The sequence below is a fragment of the Cololabis saira genome, chromosome 9, assembly GCF_033807715.1.
Source record: "Cololabis saira isolate AMF1-May2022 chromosome 9, fColSai1.1, whole genome shotgun sequence".
In the NCBI taxonomy this organism is placed as follows: Eukaryota; Metazoa; Chordata; class Actinopteri; order Beloniformes; family Belonidae; genus Cololabis; species Cololabis saira.
In genome coordinates this window covers 22,967,265-22,986,642 of record NC_084595.1, presented here as the reverse complement: position 1 = coordinate 22,986,642, position 19,378 = coordinate 22,967,265, and the positions used below count along the sequence as shown (strand labels likewise).

The 19,378-nt window shown below is 40.6% G+C and overlaps 2 protein-coding genes across 2 annotated transcripts in view; one reads left to right on the top strand and one right to left on the bottom strand.

Annotated features, from left to right (window-relative positions):
• Positions 1-1,404: 1,404 nt before the first annotated feature.
• On the top strand, positions 1,405-13,650 carry dpysl2a (dihydropyrimidinase like 2a). The gene is made up of 14 exons (XM_061730851.1): positions 1,405-1,706; positions 4,916-5,004; positions 5,161-5,345; positions 6,207-6,371; positions 6,593-6,654; positions 6,768-6,848; positions 6,930-6,998; positions 7,100-7,220; positions 7,925-8,081; positions 9,830-9,971; positions 10,082-10,252; positions 10,398-10,577; positions 11,474-11,669; positions 11,748-13,650. Exons 1-14 carry the CDS (start codon positions 1,665-1,667, stop codon positions 11,837-11,839), a joined length of 1,752 nt encoding a protein of 583 aa, XP_061586835.1. The 5' UTR covers positions 1,405-1,664; the 3' UTR covers positions 11,840-13,650.
• Positions 13,651-18,039: 4,389 nt separating this feature from the next.
• Positions 18,040-19,378, bottom strand: part of adra1aa (adrenoceptor alpha 1Aa) — a 13,797-nt gene continuing 12,458 nt past the window's right edge. Inside the window, exon 3 of the mRNA XM_061729930.1 lies at positions 18,040-19,055. Coding sequence (XP_061585914.1) covers positions 18,532-19,055 — 524 coding nt within the window. The 3' untranslated portion in view covers positions 18,040-18,531. The remainder of the gene's footprint in view (positions 19,056-19,378) is intronic.

Sequence of the window (19,378 nt, the reverse complement as noted above, 5' to 3'; positions counted from 1 at the left end):
CTGAGAGATATGTATTTTTCCACTCTTGTTAAATTCTGGATTTGTACATACATGGATGCAGCTCATTGTTTCTATAACGAACCTCTGAGCAGCTCTACAGTTGACAGAGTTGCCCCTCTTGATAAGATGAGAGGGAGTCATTGGAAATTTCTAGCCTCACATTTGATTGCACAACTTTTGTTTTTAATCAAAGGCCTAAAATTATAAGGGTCACTGCTTTATGAACAGCAAACATATCGGGAAGGAGCATTTATTGGATGTGACTTCTAATCCCACTTATTTGCATATGGTATCAATCAACTGTCACATTTTAGTAACGTGTTCCATGAGAAATGTCTGATCAGCTGATTGCAAACAGAATATTTTCCCCTTCCCCTTTATTTCACAGATGAAACATTCTTTCTCATAAGCAGCAAAAGATACAACTGATATTATTCCCACATTCAGTACACCAGTAAAGTGAGAGTCTGATTGCTATCAAATTGGAAAAAATTACATTTGGGAATTCAGAAAACACAACAAAAGTGCCAAACAAGACAAGTTCTCAGAAGGAAAGAAGGCAACAAACGCTAACAATCTGTATCAAAAATATGTAACATCCCTAAAATGGTATTAACTCAGACATGAATAGTTTTTGCTACGTTTTCTGTTTCTCAATTCACATGCTGACATACGTATGTGAGCAAGACACTACATTGTTCATCAAATGTGTTCTTCGTTTGTAAATTTGCTTTTGTATAGCCAAGCGTCTCGTAGAATAGAATAGAATAGAAGACTTTATTGATCTCCCAGCCAAACACATACACGCTCAACGGTTTATACAAAAAATTAAAAGAGAAATAACCAATAAATAGCTAAATAATTAAAAAAAAGATCAATATAAAATGTAGAACAATTTATAATGTACAAAAAAAAATAGTAAACACAAAAAAACGGATAATATTTACATGTGCAAAAATACGTGAGGTATTTAGTGGGCAAAGGTTATTGCACTTACAAAGAGACAGGTTATTGCACTCGGGTGGCTACAGTTTGTTATTATAAAGTCTGATGGCTGTGGGGATGAAGGACCTGCGGTAGGGTTAGATGCACAAAATGTAGATGCCTTATTTACTTATTTTTAGATTTGTCTCTATGGCACCCAAATAACCTTTTGTAGGACTAGGATGCTGACCTGTCACGATGAATTACCCCCGAACTATTTCATGAAACTGGATGCAGAGCATCAGTAAAGGCTGATTTATGGTTCCACGTTGCACCAACGCAGAGCCTACGGCGTAGGGTACGCGGCGATGCGCACCGTCGTATGCTCTGCGTCGATTTAACGCAGAACCATAAATCAGCCTTAATGAAACAGGGATGAGAAGCTGAGCAGGGCGGGGCAGTGCGCATGCGCCGTATCTCTTTGTGGCCCGTTAGTCTTCTTGGTGGTTGTGTGGTTGTCAGGGACCATCAAAGGCATTGGCATCCCTTCTCATTTAACACCATCTGTTAAACGGCACCGTGCAAACCAAAGTCGCCGCAGATATACAGTATATTTGCAGATATTCTCGTCGACCGAGCGCCCTGCGGAGCATCCATTCATCCTTTCATTGGCAGGTTTTCTCGTCGCGCTAGCTCACGTTAGCCCAAAGGCAGAAGGCTGTGTCACACCGAGCTTCAAAATGTCCGGTTACCAAGGAAAGAAGAACATCCCCCGCATTACAGTGAGTATTCTGGTTTTTATGTACGCATCTTTTTTTAATCCAGTTGATATTTGAGCGTGCTGTGCCGCCCCTATAATTAAGAGGCAGAGCCAGCATATATATATTCATCAGCTCGGCTGCAGCTCCACCTTTTAAAAGGATCAGTAAGAAACAAAATAACCCATCTGTGTTAGATTCTTTAACAAATCATGGAGCTTTGGTAATATTGTTCTAAATGCACATAAAGAGCAGCTCTTTGCTTCTGTAGCTGCCATTATTACCTCTCCTCCTCCTCTTCCTCCCCATCCTCCATATCCTCCTCATTCTCATCAGCATCCTCCCGTTAAGGCTGATTTATGGTCCTGCGTTACACCGACGCAGAGCATACGCCGTAGTGTACGCGCGCTGCTGCGTACCCTACGGCGTAGGCTCTGCGTCGATTCAACGCAGAACCATAATTCAGGCTTTAGGGTGTAGCACAAGTTTCATCATTCTCATCCTCTTGCAATAACTTTGTCTGCCCTCTTCAGTGGCCCTTACCCACATTTTTTAAATATTGGTAATTTAGAGGGATTAATCCTTCATTGCTTTTACTTCATTCATGTCTGTGTACACGATGGTAAAGTGAATTATTGATAGCTAGGAGGAGTAAAATGTATTCAGTAAGTGGGTCAGCAGACCCCCGTTTTTTAAACAAGAGTCTGTCAAATCCAGAGACCTGAGGTGGTCTAGGTGGTTGTTGGGTCTCCCAGAGGCCCAGCCGGGGTTGTGAACGCGCAGACATAACAGGCTGACAGCAGCAAGTCCGCAGCAGTATCCAAGGCCTGCAAGGGCACACATTTAAAAGAAAAGAAAATATTCAGCGTTTTTGGGGTATTTTAAGTGACTGCAAACTCAAATACATTCCAGTGTAACACAACCTTGTTTGTCGCCACCTGAATTTGTGCCGTGAGCTGTTCACATTTGCAGGATACTATGACATCACAAACTCAGATTAGATTAGAATTATCCAGCCGCCACATCATTATCTCCTCAAAGTTCACATCTTGCTGCATTTGTTGTACCTCGCGAAGTGAGTAGGAAAATAAGATTGAACACCTAATTTAAAAGAGGCCCAACCCAAAGAAGTGGAATTGAGATGCTTACTCCAGCCCTCCTAAAACCTGCCGTTATGAACAGTGTTATACATGTCTAGTTTTAAAAGAGCTTTTGTGCTATTTCACCAGAATATGTCACTGAGATTTCATTACGACACTAGGATATTGAGGAAAAAAAAAAAAGGACATGATAGGTCTCCTTTATTACATGGATTTTAAATGGTGTGCATTTATATAGAACCCTTTTTATCTTCATTCAAATTCTACAAATAATTTTACAATGTGTTTCTTGGTCGCTCATTCATACAGTCATACAACATTTCTTATTGTACATACACTCTATATAGAGGCTGCTTTTTCCCTTTTTCCCTTTGAACCTTTAAGAAAAGAGGATTAATTACCAAACTGTTTTATTAAACTGTATTAATTTAGAAATTTGTAGCTTTTAAACTTCAGTTCAGCTCTGTGTATTTATAGTTGTGCTTAGATTTATACTGAAGACTGCTCGACTCTTGGCATGATGTACAAGCAGCTCGCAGTAATCTGCTCAGTTCAGTGACTGTAGATCTCAGGGTTCATTTTAACCGTGCTGCATATGCACTTTATGTTCTTTGCTTCCTGACTCCGTCCTTTAGCGAGCCATAAAAACTAGTCTTTGCTGCAAAATGCTGCACTAGGTGCGCCACTTCAGTGGACCCATTGCTTTAGTTATATGGCCCACTCATGACAGAGCAGTAGTGTACAAGATCATGTCAACTTCATCCCGGCTTCTACTGCAGTGGCGTCAATTCAGTGGAAGCTAAGGTATGGCAAGGTTACGAGTCACAGAACTTAACTAGAGTATCAATCAACACGTCCAGCAAATACTCATCACAGAAGTCTGCTATGTAGCTTATCTGTGTGGTCAAGAAAATTGGAACTTTTTCAAATGCAGTCTCGCTCACTGCAAAAACTCAAAATCTTACCAGGAATATTTGTCTTATTTCTAGTTAAAATGTATCATTTTTAGTCAAAAAATCTCATTACACTTAAGACAAGAGTCATCACCAGAAAAAAAACTTGTTATTTGACCATTTTCACCTGTTTCAAGTAAATTTTCACTTGAAATAAGTAGAAAAATCTGCCAGTGGGACAAGATTTATCTTCTCATTACAAGCAAAACAATCTTGTTCCATTGGCAGATTTTTCTACTTATTTTAAGTGAAAATCTACTTGAAACAGGTGAAAATGGTTGTTTTTGAGTCTTTTCTTAAATGTAATGAGATTTAAAAAAAAAAAATTAGACTAAAAATGAGACATTTTAATTAGAAATAAGACAAATATTCTTGTTAAGATTTTGAGTTTTTGCAGTGTATAATAACTAGTGAAATCGATCATGTTGTTCTTATTTGCATTTGTAGTTATTACATAAATGTATTTAAAAAACAAACATTTACATTTAACCCTTGAAGCAAAGTTGTGGCGGCTGCCATACCTTGCCATACCCAATTGACGCCCCTGTTCTACTGTACACCTAATGCATTCATTCACTCCCATTGTCCATGTCCACACATTCTGGATATTAATCCAAGTATTTTCCAGGTGTGAAGCTTGCAGTAAACAACCTTTGCCTTCATTAGCTCCCGTTGCCCTCTTTAGAGGCCCCAGAATGTCGGCAGCATAAGTGGGCCAACCTATAGGCTCTCCTTTCATCTCATTCAGTTGGAGCTCATTGTGCCACTTAAGAGTCTTTGCTCTTATTTGTGAGGAAAGATTGTCTCCGTTCGGAGTAGGGTTTGTGGAAATAAAAAGGCTAGAGTAATCCTGAACATTATTTTCAAAGGATGGCAGTTTGGGTGAATGAATTCATGATTTATAAAAGTAATATGATCGCCATTTTGTAACTTAAGCAGTCTTTCTTGTTTAATGGGGGGTTTGCTGACTCCTCTGAACAATCTAAGCTAAATCAATCACTTGGGTCAATCCAAGGTTCTTCTCTTTTTAGAAAGGTATTTTTTGTTTGAAATAGGTGAAATTAAGCTGTCATTTCTTTTGTAAAATAGTGCTGTTGGGGATTAAAACAACAACTGATTATCTCAAGCTAAGAAAAGAAATAACATATGGGTGTTTTAAAATAATGTCCTCTCCTTTCAGAGTGACCGCCTCCTCATCAAAGGAGCAAAGATAGTGAACGATGATCAGTCTTTCTTGGCTGATATCTACATGGAGGATGGAGTCATCAAGTAAGCTCATCTTAAAGGTTAACTATGCCTCTTTTTTTTGTGTCTTTGAAATTGCAGCCCAGGAGTGCTCTTACCGCTGTGGTTCCAAACGCAGTGTAGAGTGTCACAGGTTTCCTTTTCATTTATTTCTACTTATTTTGCTTTTGTTTCTGTCAGGCAAATAGGAGACAATCTCATCGTTCCTGGGGGAGTTAAGATCATAGAGGCACACGGGGGAATGGTGATGCCTGGGGGCATCGATGTGCACACCCGATTCCAGATGCCCGACCGGGGCATGGTGGCAGCAGACGACTTCTACCAGGGCACTCGGGCGGCCCTGGCCGGGGGCACAACCATGATCAGTATGTACTGCTTGTGTTTCTACTACTTAAAAACCCTGTTGTCTTGTTCCCGCTAGGCCTGTGTTGAAATGATTGATTCTCCGATTTTAAATCGATTCTCATATTAATTCCTAAAAATCGATTCATATGTCTAAAGATCGATTTAAAAAAAAATAAAAATGTTTGTGTTTTTTTTCATCATTACATTACAACTTTTGGTACTTTTTTGTTTATGCCCAAAAAAGGAATATTTTGTTGGACACGAGAATAACTGGTGCCATTTTTTTGCCTTTAAATATGTTTAAAGGTATGAAAACATTAAAATTTTCAGTTATAATTGCATAAATTGTCTATATTTCTTTGCTTTATATACTGTCTTGGGGTTACATTTGCATAAATGTTAAAAACCAAATTCTCATAAATGGGGAAAAAATAAAAGCGATTTCTTTCGTCCCCTGTTTGCTGCCCTGGATCTGTTTGATAATTCTGACCCACACGATGTTTCTGAAAGCAGTTATATCAGCATTCTGGGAGCTGATTGGTCCTTACAGCATCATTAGCTGCCAATACTTGCTGTTGAATCTCGATATAATACTAGTATTAATATGTTGCATAACTAGACAGTCATATAATTCATGCAACAGCTGAAAAAACTGTTTTATTAACAGTAACCCAAATCAATCGAATCGAATTGGATCAAATCAAAGCGTGATAATCGATTCTGAATCTTAAGAATCGGAATCGAATTGATTCTTGATATTTGAATCGATCCCCAGCCCTTCCCGCTATTATAAAGCTGCAATGCACTTGTCGTGAAAGCAATTATTTAATTTATCGTCTTGCATGTAGAGAGAAAAATCCGGCTTGTTTATTTTTCCGTAGTTGACCATGTGGTGCCAGAACCTGGTTCTAGCCTGGTTGCTGCTTTCAAACAGTGGAGAGAGTGGGCCGATAGCAAGTCCTGCTGCGACTACTCTCTTCATGTGGACATCACCGAGTGGAACAGGGGCACTCAGGAGGAGATGGAGACGCTTGTGAAGGATCATGGTATGTAGGCAAGATAACCGTTTGTGGGTGCCAGATCTCACATGGGAAAAATCAACCCTCTCTCACTGACTGAAAAACAACGAAAACCAATAACTCAGTGTTTCTGCTCCGTAATGTTTGTCCCTTTTGATTTTACTTTTCTCCTTCGCTCTGGGTTTTCCCTCTTTTGCTCTCTTTATTCCACCTTCGACTTTTTTCTCTCATAAGTTTTCTATCTTTAGGTGTCAACTCTTTCCTGGTCTATTTGGCTTATAAGGATATTTTCCAGCTTTCTGACTCTGAGGTATGCTTGGCTTGTGGTCAGCGTTGGCGGGATCTCTGCTGGGGAGCCTGTCACAGCATATGTTTTTCAGGCTGTTAGAAGTCTGGTGGGTAATTGGTATTGTGTTCTCGTAGATCTATGAGGTGTTCAGTGTCATCAGGGATCTTGGAGCCATTGCACAGGTGCATGCTGAGAACGGGGACATCATTGCGGAGGTAATAGAGCTACCGAGTCAGATCTCAGCTGTCAGCACTCGTTACTTGTCATGTCATGTTTTTCTTGTGGGGATGTTGTAGGAGCAAAGGCGCATATTAGAGCTGGGGATCACTGGTCCTGAAGGTCATGTGCTCAGCCGTCCAGAAGAGGTAATCCTCAACGGAGGCAACACTTAAAATCCAGAATATAATCTCCAAAAGAACAGAAGTCCATGTGTCTGACCTCTGTCTGTTCCTGTCATTGTCTGAAGGTGGAGGCTGAGGCGGTCAATCGCTCTGTCACTGTAGCCAATCAGACCAACTGTCCCCTGTACATCACCAAGGTGATGAGCAAAAGTGCTGCTGACGTCATTGCTCTCTCCAGGAAAAAGGGTAAGTAAGGGGAAATTTTTTTTTTCCATCTGCCCGTTAGGGATGGGCGGTATGGACTAAAGAATTTATCACGATAATTTCTGGCATTTATCCCGATAACGATAAAAATGACGATAAAAAAAATACCAATTCAACTCCATCTTTTTAACTACAAATCCATCACCACATTCAGTCTTTGGAGCTCTCAAAACACTGCTCTAAAAGAATACTAAATGCTACTAAACTAAACCAATTATTACACCACTCTGGTGGAGACCTCAGCAGCAGCTGTTATATATAATAATATGTTATATATAATAATATATAATGTAAAATTTATAATAAATTACTTGTATTGCCATCCTTTGCACTCACTGTTTTTTTGCAAACTCTGCATATAATAGATGTTGGCTCCTCGTCTCTCTTTTTAAATCCAAACCAGTTCCAGATAACGGAGCTGGAGCCTCGTTTAATAACAAGCTCCTCGCTCTCAGATCCGCCTTCTGCCATGTTTGTTAAGGCTGATTTATGGTTCTGCGTTAAATCGACGCAGAGCCTACGCCGTAGGTTCTGCGTCGATTTTTAGTTTTTACCGCGAGATGACAAATTCTTACCGTGGGGAATTTTTTTGACTGTTTATCGTGAACGGTAAAATATCGCCCATTCCTATTGCCCGTATACAGGATTCCTCTACTTTGCAGTCATTCACATTTTTGCTCATGCAGGTGCTGTTGTCTACGGAGAGCCCATATCTGCCAGCTTGGGCACAGACGGTACTCATTACTGGAGTAAGAATTGGGCCAAGGCAGCAACCTTTGTCACCTCTCCACCTCTGAGTCCTGATCCCACCACTCCAGACCACCTCAGCTCTCTGCTGTCATGGTAGGACTCAACGATAGCTGGAACCCACTGATTACTGATGTGTTACTGCTGTCTGCAGCATTTTATTTTTACCCTGCTTGCTTTACTTTTGGAAAGCAATATGCATTTTGAAATAGCTTTTGCGGGGACTTAAAGCAGCACTATGTAACTTTTCCACCTTAATATCATATTTCCAGAGTCATTGTGATGGTACATCAACTTACAACAGGTTTAATGACACCTCTGTCATGGTCTGAGGGGTCTGTATCGCCTTCACTGGCACTATGTAACTTTGAGGTGCATGGTAGGAACCCTGCCACACTAAAAAACTACACATTTTTACGACTTTGACTGCTTTACGGCATACGTCACTTCCCCCTCCTTCCCGATTCGTAGTCGAGACGAAAGCTTGGCGGGGCGTGGAGCGCAGAGCTCCGCAGAAGCTGGTATCATGGCCGAAGCAGCGAAAAAAACGAAGAAAATAAAAGTTTTATCGGCGAAAAAAAGGAAAGTGGGAGAGTAACAAGTTAAATGCCCGGACAAAAAACAATAAATAAAAAACAATAAATAAAAAATAAAAATGCCCGGACAAGAATAAACATTGGCCCGGCGTTCACTCGCTGGCGTGAGATGAAAGACGAGGAGGGATGTCCGACAAGAGAGACAAAATTGTTATGATACAAATGTAAATGTAGAGTTCTATGTTCAATAAGAATCAAAATTAGAATGTTACAGGGGATTCGTCTTGGGTTCTAGTATTTTTCCTGAGAACTGTAAAATTGTGCAGGGCTGATCTGCAATATATAAGGAATGGGCATTCAGTTATTCACAGGTTATAAAGTATTTTTTTATTTTGTCAGTAAGTATGTTTGACTACTGATTTATGACGAAGTCCCTCTAAAAAACGTTTGTAGTTTGGGGCGCATTATCTGGCTGAAACAGCACAGGGGGGCGAGGGTGACTTCACTAATAAAACCAAGTTGAACTTAGTGATTTTCAACATCGTCATATTACGGTATATTATGTTTATGTTTATGTTTATTAAGGATCCCCATTAGCCGACGCACAAACGCCAGGCTAGTCTTCCTGGGGTCCTATTTAAAAAGTACAATATAAATAACAATACACAATAACATACAATTCCAGTTACAAAACATACACAGATCAAATTGCAATTAAAAAGAGAAGAAAAGAAGAAAAAGAAAAGAATAAATCACAGTTCCCAAAATGAAAACATAACACTATTAACTCTCCAATCTAAAAAATGACTTAACATGTTTTTTAAATGATTTCTTGTTTGGAATGCTCCTAATATTTAAAGGAAGAGTGTTCCATGATGAAATTGCTCTGTATACTGTTTATGCTCTGCTCTGTATATTGTTTAGCCAAAAATAGATACATTACCTCTCCGCTATCCATCCTGCAAACGACTGCTGAAAACAGAAAAGTAGTTTTGAAAGTCCGTCCCGTCTTATTTAATTATCCAAACAAATGCACGCGACGGGGACAGGAGTTTTCCGGCAGTACACGCTGGTGCTCATGGGAAACGTAGTGTTCTTTCTGGTAAAGCACTACCGCTTTTTTCCAAAGGAGCCGCCAAACTCAACAAAAGCTGAAAGTTACATTGTGCTGCTTTAATACATTGATATTAAATATACCAAATCAGTGTTGCAGTTTTCATGATTGTAATTGAGGAAAAATGGCACATATTGCATTTACAGTATGGGGTAAAATATATTTGTCTTGTTTTTTTTGTTTTTCTTATAAAGTGGGGATTTGCAGGTGACTGGTAGTGCTCACTGCACTTTCAGCACTTCTCAGCGTGCTGTAGGCAAAGACAACTTCACCATGATCCCAGAGGGCACCAATGGCACTGAGGAGAGGATGTCCATAATCTGGGACAAATGCGTGGTGAGTGTCATGTATCTCTTCACATATTAGCAAATATTCAAAACATCACATATCGTTGTGTATGTTTAGCTGTTGGCGTGTTGTGTATGTTTTTTGTCCTGTTCAAAAAGGTTACTGGGAAAATGGATGAGAACCAGTATGTGGCAGTGACCAGCACAAATGCAGCCAAGATCTTCAACTTGTACCCCCGCAAAGGCCGTATTGCTGTGGGATCAGATGCTGACCTTGTGTTATGGGACCCAGATATGAATAAGATCATCTCTGCAAAGAATCACAACCTGGTGCAATGGTTTATTATTCTCTCTTTGTCTTGATCCACAATTTATTTGTGTTATTGGAGTGTGAGGGGCTGCCATCATGCACTCCTGCTCTGATGCAAAGTGAACTCATGTATCTGGCAATTGATTGAAGCTTTTCTTCTTGCAGGCTGTTGAGTATAACATCTTTGAGGGGACCGAAGTACGCGGAGGTCCTCAGGTGGTGATCAGCCAGGGAAAGATTGTGCTGGAAGAGGGCAGCCTTCACACCACTGAGGGATGTGGGCGCTACATCAGCCGTAAGCCCTTCCCCGACCAAGTGTACAAGAGGATAAAGGCGCGCAGCAGGGTGTGTTTTCAGTTCAGATAGATGTACCTCTGAGATGTACCCTTTCTCCTCTCTCTTAAGCTGGGCAAATACTGTGCAATATTTTAAATTGTTTGATTCAGCCCCATCTCAAACTGCACGACTAGATCGCTGAGTTCAAAAGTTTGCAGCCCACGAGTAATGGTCTCACACTGTACGTCCCGATGCTCTGATGCGACCCGTCTGCTCACACTATACGTTCATAAGACTCACGTCGGACTTCTGTGTGTGGAACTGCAACGTCAAAAAGAAGTGGAAGAGGAGGAACCCCGAAGTGGGAGACACCGAAGATGCTCAGCAAAAACAAACGCGCTGCCTTGGCAATTTGTGCCATTCTGTGTGGCGATAAATGAAAAAAGATTAGACAAAGTCGTGATTGGACAAGGAATTGGCTGGGCAGACGTGGGAAATACGGTCTTTTTTTCTGCTATTAAAACATGATTTGTAATGTGAATTTGCAACACTTAAACTACAAATAATAGTTTTTGACGTGACATCAGAGATTGCGCATGCTCTCTGCGAAAGGATGAGGCAAATCGCGTCGTAGCTGCTTCAACTGTGCGATACCTTCACGAGGAGCGACCAGGATTTCAAACATGTTTGATTTTCTTGCGAGCACGTGATTCGTGATCGAGAGCTCGTCGTGAGGTGTTAATCTCTCGTCGTTACCCCACGTATACTGCACGAGGCACGACCAACAATCGGGTTGAAATCTGGCCCGATCCCAAAAATAGTCGCACAAGTGGAAAAATCAGTTCAAAACGAGCCGACAATCGCGCAGTGTCTGCCCGGCTTTAGACAGGGAGGAGAAGGGAAGTATGAATCCTTCACTACTCTAGTGAGGAGCTTTTGGTCTCATGTATTTGCCATTCATTTAGCTGACAGAGCTGCGAGGAGTACCCAGGGGCCAGTACGATGGGCCAGTGTGTGAGGTGACTGTGACTCCCAAGGTGATGTCCACGGTGTCCTCAGTGAAGACGTCCCCTGCCAAGCAGCAGCAGCAGCAGCAACAGCAGCAGCTACTTACTCAGCAGCCTGTGCGCAACCTTCACCAATCAGGCTTCAGTCTGTCTGGTGAGTGAAAACACAAGTTTCATCTCTGTGAGATAAATCAGAGAGCTCATTTTTCTATTGGTATTTTTGATTTTCAAGGTGCCCAGGTTGATGACAACATTCCTCGTCGCAACACTCAACGCATTGTGGCGCCCCCTGGTGGAAAAGCAAATATCACCAGCCTTGGCTAAGCCACTTCCTCCACTGAGCTGGGGTGCAGGGTGGCACGGCACCAGAGGCCATAGTTACCAATGTTTCATCACATCCATCATGACCTCTGACTTCCCCTGCACCTCCATCTGTCCATTCACACACCACCATCACGTCACCTTATTCCAGAAATACAAAAGCACTATTCCTTGTTTCACCTTTCCTGCCATATTCCCGTATTGAGGAAGGATCAAGTGAATTCAAGCCACTTTTTCTCTGGTTTTGACATCATTTTCTCTGATTTTAGTAATTTATAAATTTGTTTGTTTACACCTTATTGTATAATTTTTGCAATACATGTTTAAACTGTGAATTTGCCCTGTGTCGGAAAGCTGGAAAATGAGTAAACAGAGGATGGAGTTCCCTGATATTTAGCGGTAGTGGTTGTTTACATGTATACTTTTTGCTTATGTCCCAGGTATTTTGTTTTATTGCCACCTTCAGTTGAAAGTAGATCTCTTGCTGGTGAACTCCTACAGGGCTGTATTAACACAAACAACACAACATTGTTGATGTAGAAACGTCATAATACTCTCCATAAAAGATTACACCAAAATATTATTTCAGACTCTCTTAACACCTTTTACTTTTATTTGAGTTTTGTTTTTGTAACAGTATTCAGATGAGCAATTCACCCATGTCTTTTTTGTGTTATAGCTGTTATTCCTTCTTTTTTATATTTAATTGATGTTTTATCTTTAATGAAATCATTTAAAAAATGTTAACTGCACTGAAAGGGAAAAAGAGGGTACTTTGGGGTTAAACTGCTCATTCAGAGCTTAGTTTGCCCTGACACTGAGGGATAGAAATGGCTGACTCTTGACATTTTGTTGGAGAAATTTGAAACTTTTCCCTTGTTTCATCATCGTGTTTTTCCCCCCGTGTTTTTTGAAAGGTTGTCAAGACAACAGGCCTTCACTAATCAGACTGGCGTATGTCATTCTGGAAACACGTGGATGCCACGATGAAATTCAATAGAAGGTTTTGCCGACAACCTCTCTGCACCTGGTGCTATATGAGCTTTCCTTTTTATGAGCAGATGATGTCGACACCCACGCTGCAGCCATGGAAGCTTTGTAATAATAGCAGCCAGGCAAGAGTCACCATTTACCAACTTTTGACATAAATTGTTTTGCACCTGTAACAAATCAAATGGTAAATGTATATGTGCGCTTGCAACTTTTTGTTTGTATGTTTTAGGGCATGTGTTGAATTGAGTGACTTTCCTGCCTGTTCTGTAAGAAATTGAAAGCACACTGTATCTATGAAGGCTCTCTAAAGAAGTGAAACAATGATTTTTTTTTTTGGAGACCTGATGAAAAATGCTTCTGTATGTATATGAAATCCCTCACAGTGTGCCGATGGTGTGTTCACTGTTCTTGGTGTTAGTGTTGTGAATGAAGTACTATAGATACTGTATATTGTTTCCTCTACTTGCCCAAATTCACAATCACCAGAGTCACTTAAGGTAGTAACTGCTCAGCAAAAACCACTACAGGTTGTCAGTCATGCAGATCTGTGCAGCCACACAGCCAAACACTGGATTATTTCTTCCTCATTGCCTTGTCAAGTGTAGGTTTTTGTATGCAAAGGTATAATGTGAAGTGATTTACATTCGGGGAACATTCTAGAAAATGGTTATTGAGTTGTAATGTTGAGCTCTGTCGTTTGCCCTCTTCCACCTGGTGTGAAACTCTTGCTCATGTATGTTTTGGGGGGTAATCATGACCCTGTCAGCATTTGAGCTCTGTGTTGACTTAAGTGGATTACAATAATAAAAAATCAAAATAAATCTCTTGGCACGCATTTTTATTTATTTTTTAATTCAATGAGTCAACTCTCTAGTTTCCAAATGGTTTAACAGAGAACGATAGCACTTGTAGGGAATAAAGACAAGTGAAAAATGTAAACCTTCACACCCTGTTGAGAAGAGATCTGGTGGTTCTCTGCTGATGTGGACCAGGTCTACTTATTCACTGAAAGTAACTTTTATATCCTTGTGGACAGAATTTGAATCCTGATATGCAGCACTTGCTGTGATTGGACTGTAGTCCAACTAAACGTGGGAGATGCTTTTGTGCAGGAAAGTGTCCACCACCAACAGCATCCAACCACTGAATGTGTATTGAAAGATGGGGATCCCAGCTTACAGGAGAGTTTTATAAACCTAGAGTCGGTGTTGAGGCACATTGAAGCTGATGGGATTGCACGTTGGAAACTGACATCCTTTCATATTACATTTAATTAAGCATAATGAGTCACAAGCGGGGCACCACGGTGGCTTAGTGGTTAGCACTGTTGCCTCATAGCGAGAAGGTTCCTGGTTTGACTCCCTGGCCTGGGAGTCTTTGTGTGTTGAGTTTGCATGTTCTCCCGTGCTTGTGTGGTTTCCCTCCGGGTGCTTCCTCCCACAGTCCAAAAACGTGCAGTAGGTTAATTGATGATTCTAAATTGCCTATAGGTGTGAGTGACTGTATATGTGGCCCTGCGATGGACTGGCAGCCTGCCCAGACCTGCCTTTTGCCTGTAATGAGCTGGGATAGGCTCCAGCAGACCCCCGTGACCCTGCAAAGGACGGAGCTGGTATAGAAAATGGATGGATGGATGGATGGAGTCACAAGGGTTTTAATTAATATATTAGAGTTATTGGGGATTTTCCATTAAGCTTACTGAATTCTACATGACTAAAAAACAGACCTTCATTTAAACCATCCCATCTCGTAATAAAATGTTAAATGTTTACATGTTAAACAGGACAAAAATACCTCATAGCTTTTTTGAGTTGGAAATCCACATTACCTTCTGTATTTCAGAGTTAGGAATGGGGAATATGCATCACACAGTCCCTGATAAACTGCAGTCATGTCAGTGATTTTCTTGCAGTGAATTTTTTCCTTGTTTTTTTACAGTTCTTGTTTTAGATCTTCTGTTTTTCTGTCATTTACGATAAAAAGAGGAAAAGCACAGATTGAGATAAAGAGAACTTGGACTCAAATCATTACAACCATTGTTCAGATTTTCAGGTGATATGGATATAATATTGATAATATTATGAATAAAAATCACTGACAGTGAGTGTCTCTCCAATGATACAATAATATACAAAATATTGTATCATGTGTCAAAGAGGCATGTTTTTAGTAAAATCTTGCTTTTCAAATAAAGTTCACCCTCTTCAGATTCAATTAACACATGATACATTACACCATGTCATTATTCACCGAAACGAAGACTAAGATTACCCCATTACAGCTTCACTTTCTTAGACGATAAGAAAGTAAGTAATGAGTTGCTGCTTATCAAGTGCACTCAGATCCAATGCACAGCAAGCGTGAGTCCCACCAGTACTACTACTACTACTACTACTACTACTACTACTACTACTACTGTCATTTAGCAGACGCTTTTATCCAAAGTGACTTACATCTGAGAGAACAAAGACACCATTTCGCCCGGGGAGCAATTAAGGTTGCCCACCTCTGTAGCCACTACCATCCCCCCATCCGTATATGTCAATAGTGATATTAGAAAGATAATGTATTTTTCTGCCCATCAATCTGGAAAAGGTTCGATGTTATTCATATAGGAGTCCACTGTTATACATTCTACTTCATTCAGAAGTGGAATAATTCAGATTAGATGCAAATCTTCCCAGGAGTGGCTGCATCAGCAATCTCGGGTCGGGCTCCAAAACTGCTCGAAAAAAGATCAAACAATAATACAAATGAAGTTGCATGGAGAAGGTGTTTTTTCTCTAAAAACAGCATGACAGCACATTTAAGGCATACAAAATTGCATATGAACGAACAACATGACCTCTGGAAAAATGTCCTTTGGACTGATTAGACCAGATAAAAAAGGTAAAGCACAGCATCATGTTTGGACAAACATGTCAAAAATGAATGTTAGACATGGGGGTGGAGGAGTGATGATTTGAGCTAGATTTGCAGCCACAGGCCCCGGGGACCTGGCAGTCATGGAGTCGACCATGAACTCTTTTACACCAGAGTATCCTAGTGTCTAGTCTGAGGGCATCTATGGGACGGCTGAGGTTTGCCTGGGTCTGTAACAGAGCAACAATGCCAAACACGCAAGCATATATATAACCTGGAGAGTGAAAAGGAAAAGAATCAAGATGTTGCCATGATCAAGAGCTCAACATGAATCAAATGCTGTTTCAAAACCATGAAATGGAAAAACTAAGCAAAGTTCTGCAGTAACATATTTCAACAAGTGAGATGAAGACGTAAGTTTGATACTTTCCATTGGGTTATGACATGGCTCATGAAGTATATGAAGACATTACCTGGTCATAAAAACATTTTAGTCAACTATATAAATTGACAGTTGTTTTGTTTTGTTTGTTTTCTATCACTAATGTAAGTGAAGACATATATATATATATATATATATATATATATATATATATATATATATATATATATATATATATATATATATATATATATATATTTATATGTACAGTATATAATCTAAATATATTATCTTGGTTATATAATAATGTAACTGAAGACGTTGCAGAGGTGACATTTCCAAGCAGGAGTGAGTGGAGGGAGTGACTACAGGGAGACACTAGGTGGAGGTGCAGAGTTGTGGCGCTCACTGTCAGTATAAAATCAGCATTTTAATTTTCTACACAAGTCTCCCAGTAAAACAGACAGATCAAGACAAGGGCTACATGACACACATCAGCAGAGTTGGAGTGAAGCCCTTGGATATTTGACAGTTGTCCAATTAGGACTTGACATGATGAGTGCGCTGATTAAGCCAGAGAGGGGAATCCTATAATATGAACATTTTAACCCACAAATGAAAGCTTTGGGCGGTGGGGGGGGTGGGGGGCATCAGATAGGTCTTACAAGGCTAAAGCCTGTTGGGGGGAGTTTGAAAACATGAGTCACCAGCAGCCCCAGCATAATAGCAGTCTACTAATGCAGACTGCTATTATAGGACCACACTCCCTCACATAATTGATCCGTCATGACACGCAGAGTCTTCCATATTAATAGACAAAGCATTAAGAATATAACTCTTAGTATCATTGAAAGTGGGCTCAGAAATCTAATAGAGCTAATACTACACTACACTACAAGGATTATTCAGCTGATGTAGACCATGTACCGTAGATGAAAAAAATATTCTGCTGGATAAACGCTGGCGACTGAGTGTGACAAAGCAGCCATTCTAATTATGGTATTCATTCCAGCTAGTGCATTTGGAAGATTATAGATCTTTATAAAGTACTGCACGCAGGTACTTTTTGGCTGATGTCGTGTTCATAATCACACCACTTTCTATAATTAGAGACAAAACAGGGAGAAGCAAATTAGGTCATCTGTACCATCTGTAATTTATTGCTAGACCTGGCTGCTCTCCTCTTAATGGCATCCGTGCTGAAATGGTGAGATTCACAGGTTCACAGACATGCCAGTCAATGACAGTGAGGACAGTCACGTGCTCTGCCGCAGCTATCCCTCCCCTGTGGGAAAGCTGTCGACTCCACTTCTACAACTGAACTTAACGTGGAGAGGGGAAGGCTGACTTAACGATGCTGACTGCATCTCCTTCCGCCCACATCTGAAAGGGAGTGCATCGTGGTGCTACAGAGGGAGTAGCCAGGAGGAAATAAATCGATACAGTTGGCAGCAGTTGTCCTCTTGCCCTTTGATGCAACTGTGAAGGCAGTCTTGAATTCTCACTATAAGCACACTCAGTTTCTCACCTTTTGGTTTGGACTTCACTGAAAAGTACCCACACACTGGAGGCCCGACGAAGGCTGAGGGAAAACTCAGCGCTATATTTGTAGATGATATATTTAAAAATGATCGGAAACAGAAAAAGTAGTGCGGCCTGAGAGAAGAATGTCCAAGACTGTGTGAGACTAATCTTGACAAATCTGGTGTTTTTTTTAAGAGGCTTGGGGTCGATCAGGATTGAGGCCAGCAACCACAAGGTCAGTTAAAATTCCCCAGAAGTATATTAAGACGTCCATCTGGCTTTCCTCCGAGGTACATGGAATTGTGGGAATGTGGTGTAGATGATCCGGCCTGCAATTTTTGAGGGGCAATATATCCTGTGAATCAACTCATGAAAAGGAACAATCCGCATAAATAATATTTGAACACCAAAATATGTCTTGACCATTCCTTTCTTGGAAATATGTCCAAAGGATTTATTGTAAATGACACAAAGTAAGCGAGGTCCCTCGGTTTTCACTGTGTACAGATCAGTACCCAACATGAACACAAATGGAACAGCGGGACAACAAGAGCATCAGTATTTTTAAATATCTTCTGAGATCTTAGAGTCAACCTTCTTACACTTTAATACACTTATGACAACTTTGTTTAACATTACGTAAGCAAACATCTAGAAATATCTTCCTTAGTTGTTACACATCAGGTGAGGGGTTTAGTATATTTTGGTTTTTCCATATTTCAAATATCTCTACATTATAGTATTTAAAAAAGCTATCTTAAAAATAGCTATATATGTTTAATGAGCTCCGATCCATAAAACACAAAGTGACATAATTATATCAAAGCAGCGATATCTGAAAAGCAGACATGGTTCTAAAGGAGAAAAATTAAGTATATTATAATTTTTGACCTTTGAAGAAGAGTCATATCTAATAGTTGAATGATTACAGTGGTTATACAGGCTCCCCCTTTTCTGAAAGGGAAAGCTGGTGTATTTTAATGGTGGGAACGTCTCTGACAGGAGGGGTCTCTTGTGGGGGAGTCTCAGCATCGAGGATGCAGCAGCAGGTCTGGTGCAGGCTTTTACTGCAGAGTTTGGCCACTTTAGCTCCGCTTGTTTTGGTTGACCCGGGTCTTCCCGGTCCCCCGGAAAAGACCTTCCATTCCCCGCTATTCCTGGAGGAAGGAGTTCTGGACAGAGCTACAGAGGAGGAGGGGCTGAGCCTGCAGGGAGCCCCCTTGCTGTCGAGGCTTAAACTGAGGCTGTGGCCCTGTGTTTGACTTTGACTTACATGATGTTGGTGCAGTCTGGGAGTTTTTCTCAAACAGTGAACTCCAAGCAAACTCTGGAAAGCTTTTTTAAACTCCTGGTTAGAGCACGGGTAGATGATAGGGTTGATGCAGCTGTTGAAGTAGCCGAGCCAGAAGGTAATCTTGAAGACAGTGTCCGATGGTCTGTATGCAGGGAACATGGAGCCTGTAGTGACAGTGGACACACACGTTTTAGTCAAATAAAAACAGCAGTTTTGTAATCATTATTAGGAATCCCTATTCAGAGAGCTTATGCCAGTAAATTCAGCAAATGTGGTGCTATAATTTATACAAAGTGAAAATATTGATTGCTGAGGGCCCCTGAGGAAAAATCTGTGGATCCACCAAATCACCTGGATTCATCATTTGAGTATAGAATTTCTGACAGTCCATCCAACAGTTATTGAGACATATGAATTGGTAGACTGACCGATATTGCCTCTAGCCATGCCATGAGCCTTTCTAAAGTAATTTAGAGCTTTTTGTTTT

Excerpts from the sequence above, each read along its gene's own strand:
- dpysl2a (XM_061730851.1), top strand. The coding sequence starts at position 1,665 with ATGTCCGGTTACCAAGGAAAGAAGAACATCCCCCGCATTACA. Across the intron at positions 7,221-7,924 it reads TGCTCTCTCCAGGAAAAAGG|GTGCTGTTGTCTACGGAGAG; the intron begins GTAAGTAAGGGG and ends TTGCTCATGCAG. Across the intron at positions 9,972-10,081 it reads TAATCTGGGACAAATGCGTG|GTTACTGGGAAAATGGATGA; the intron begins GTGAGTGTCATG and ends CTGTTCAAAAAG.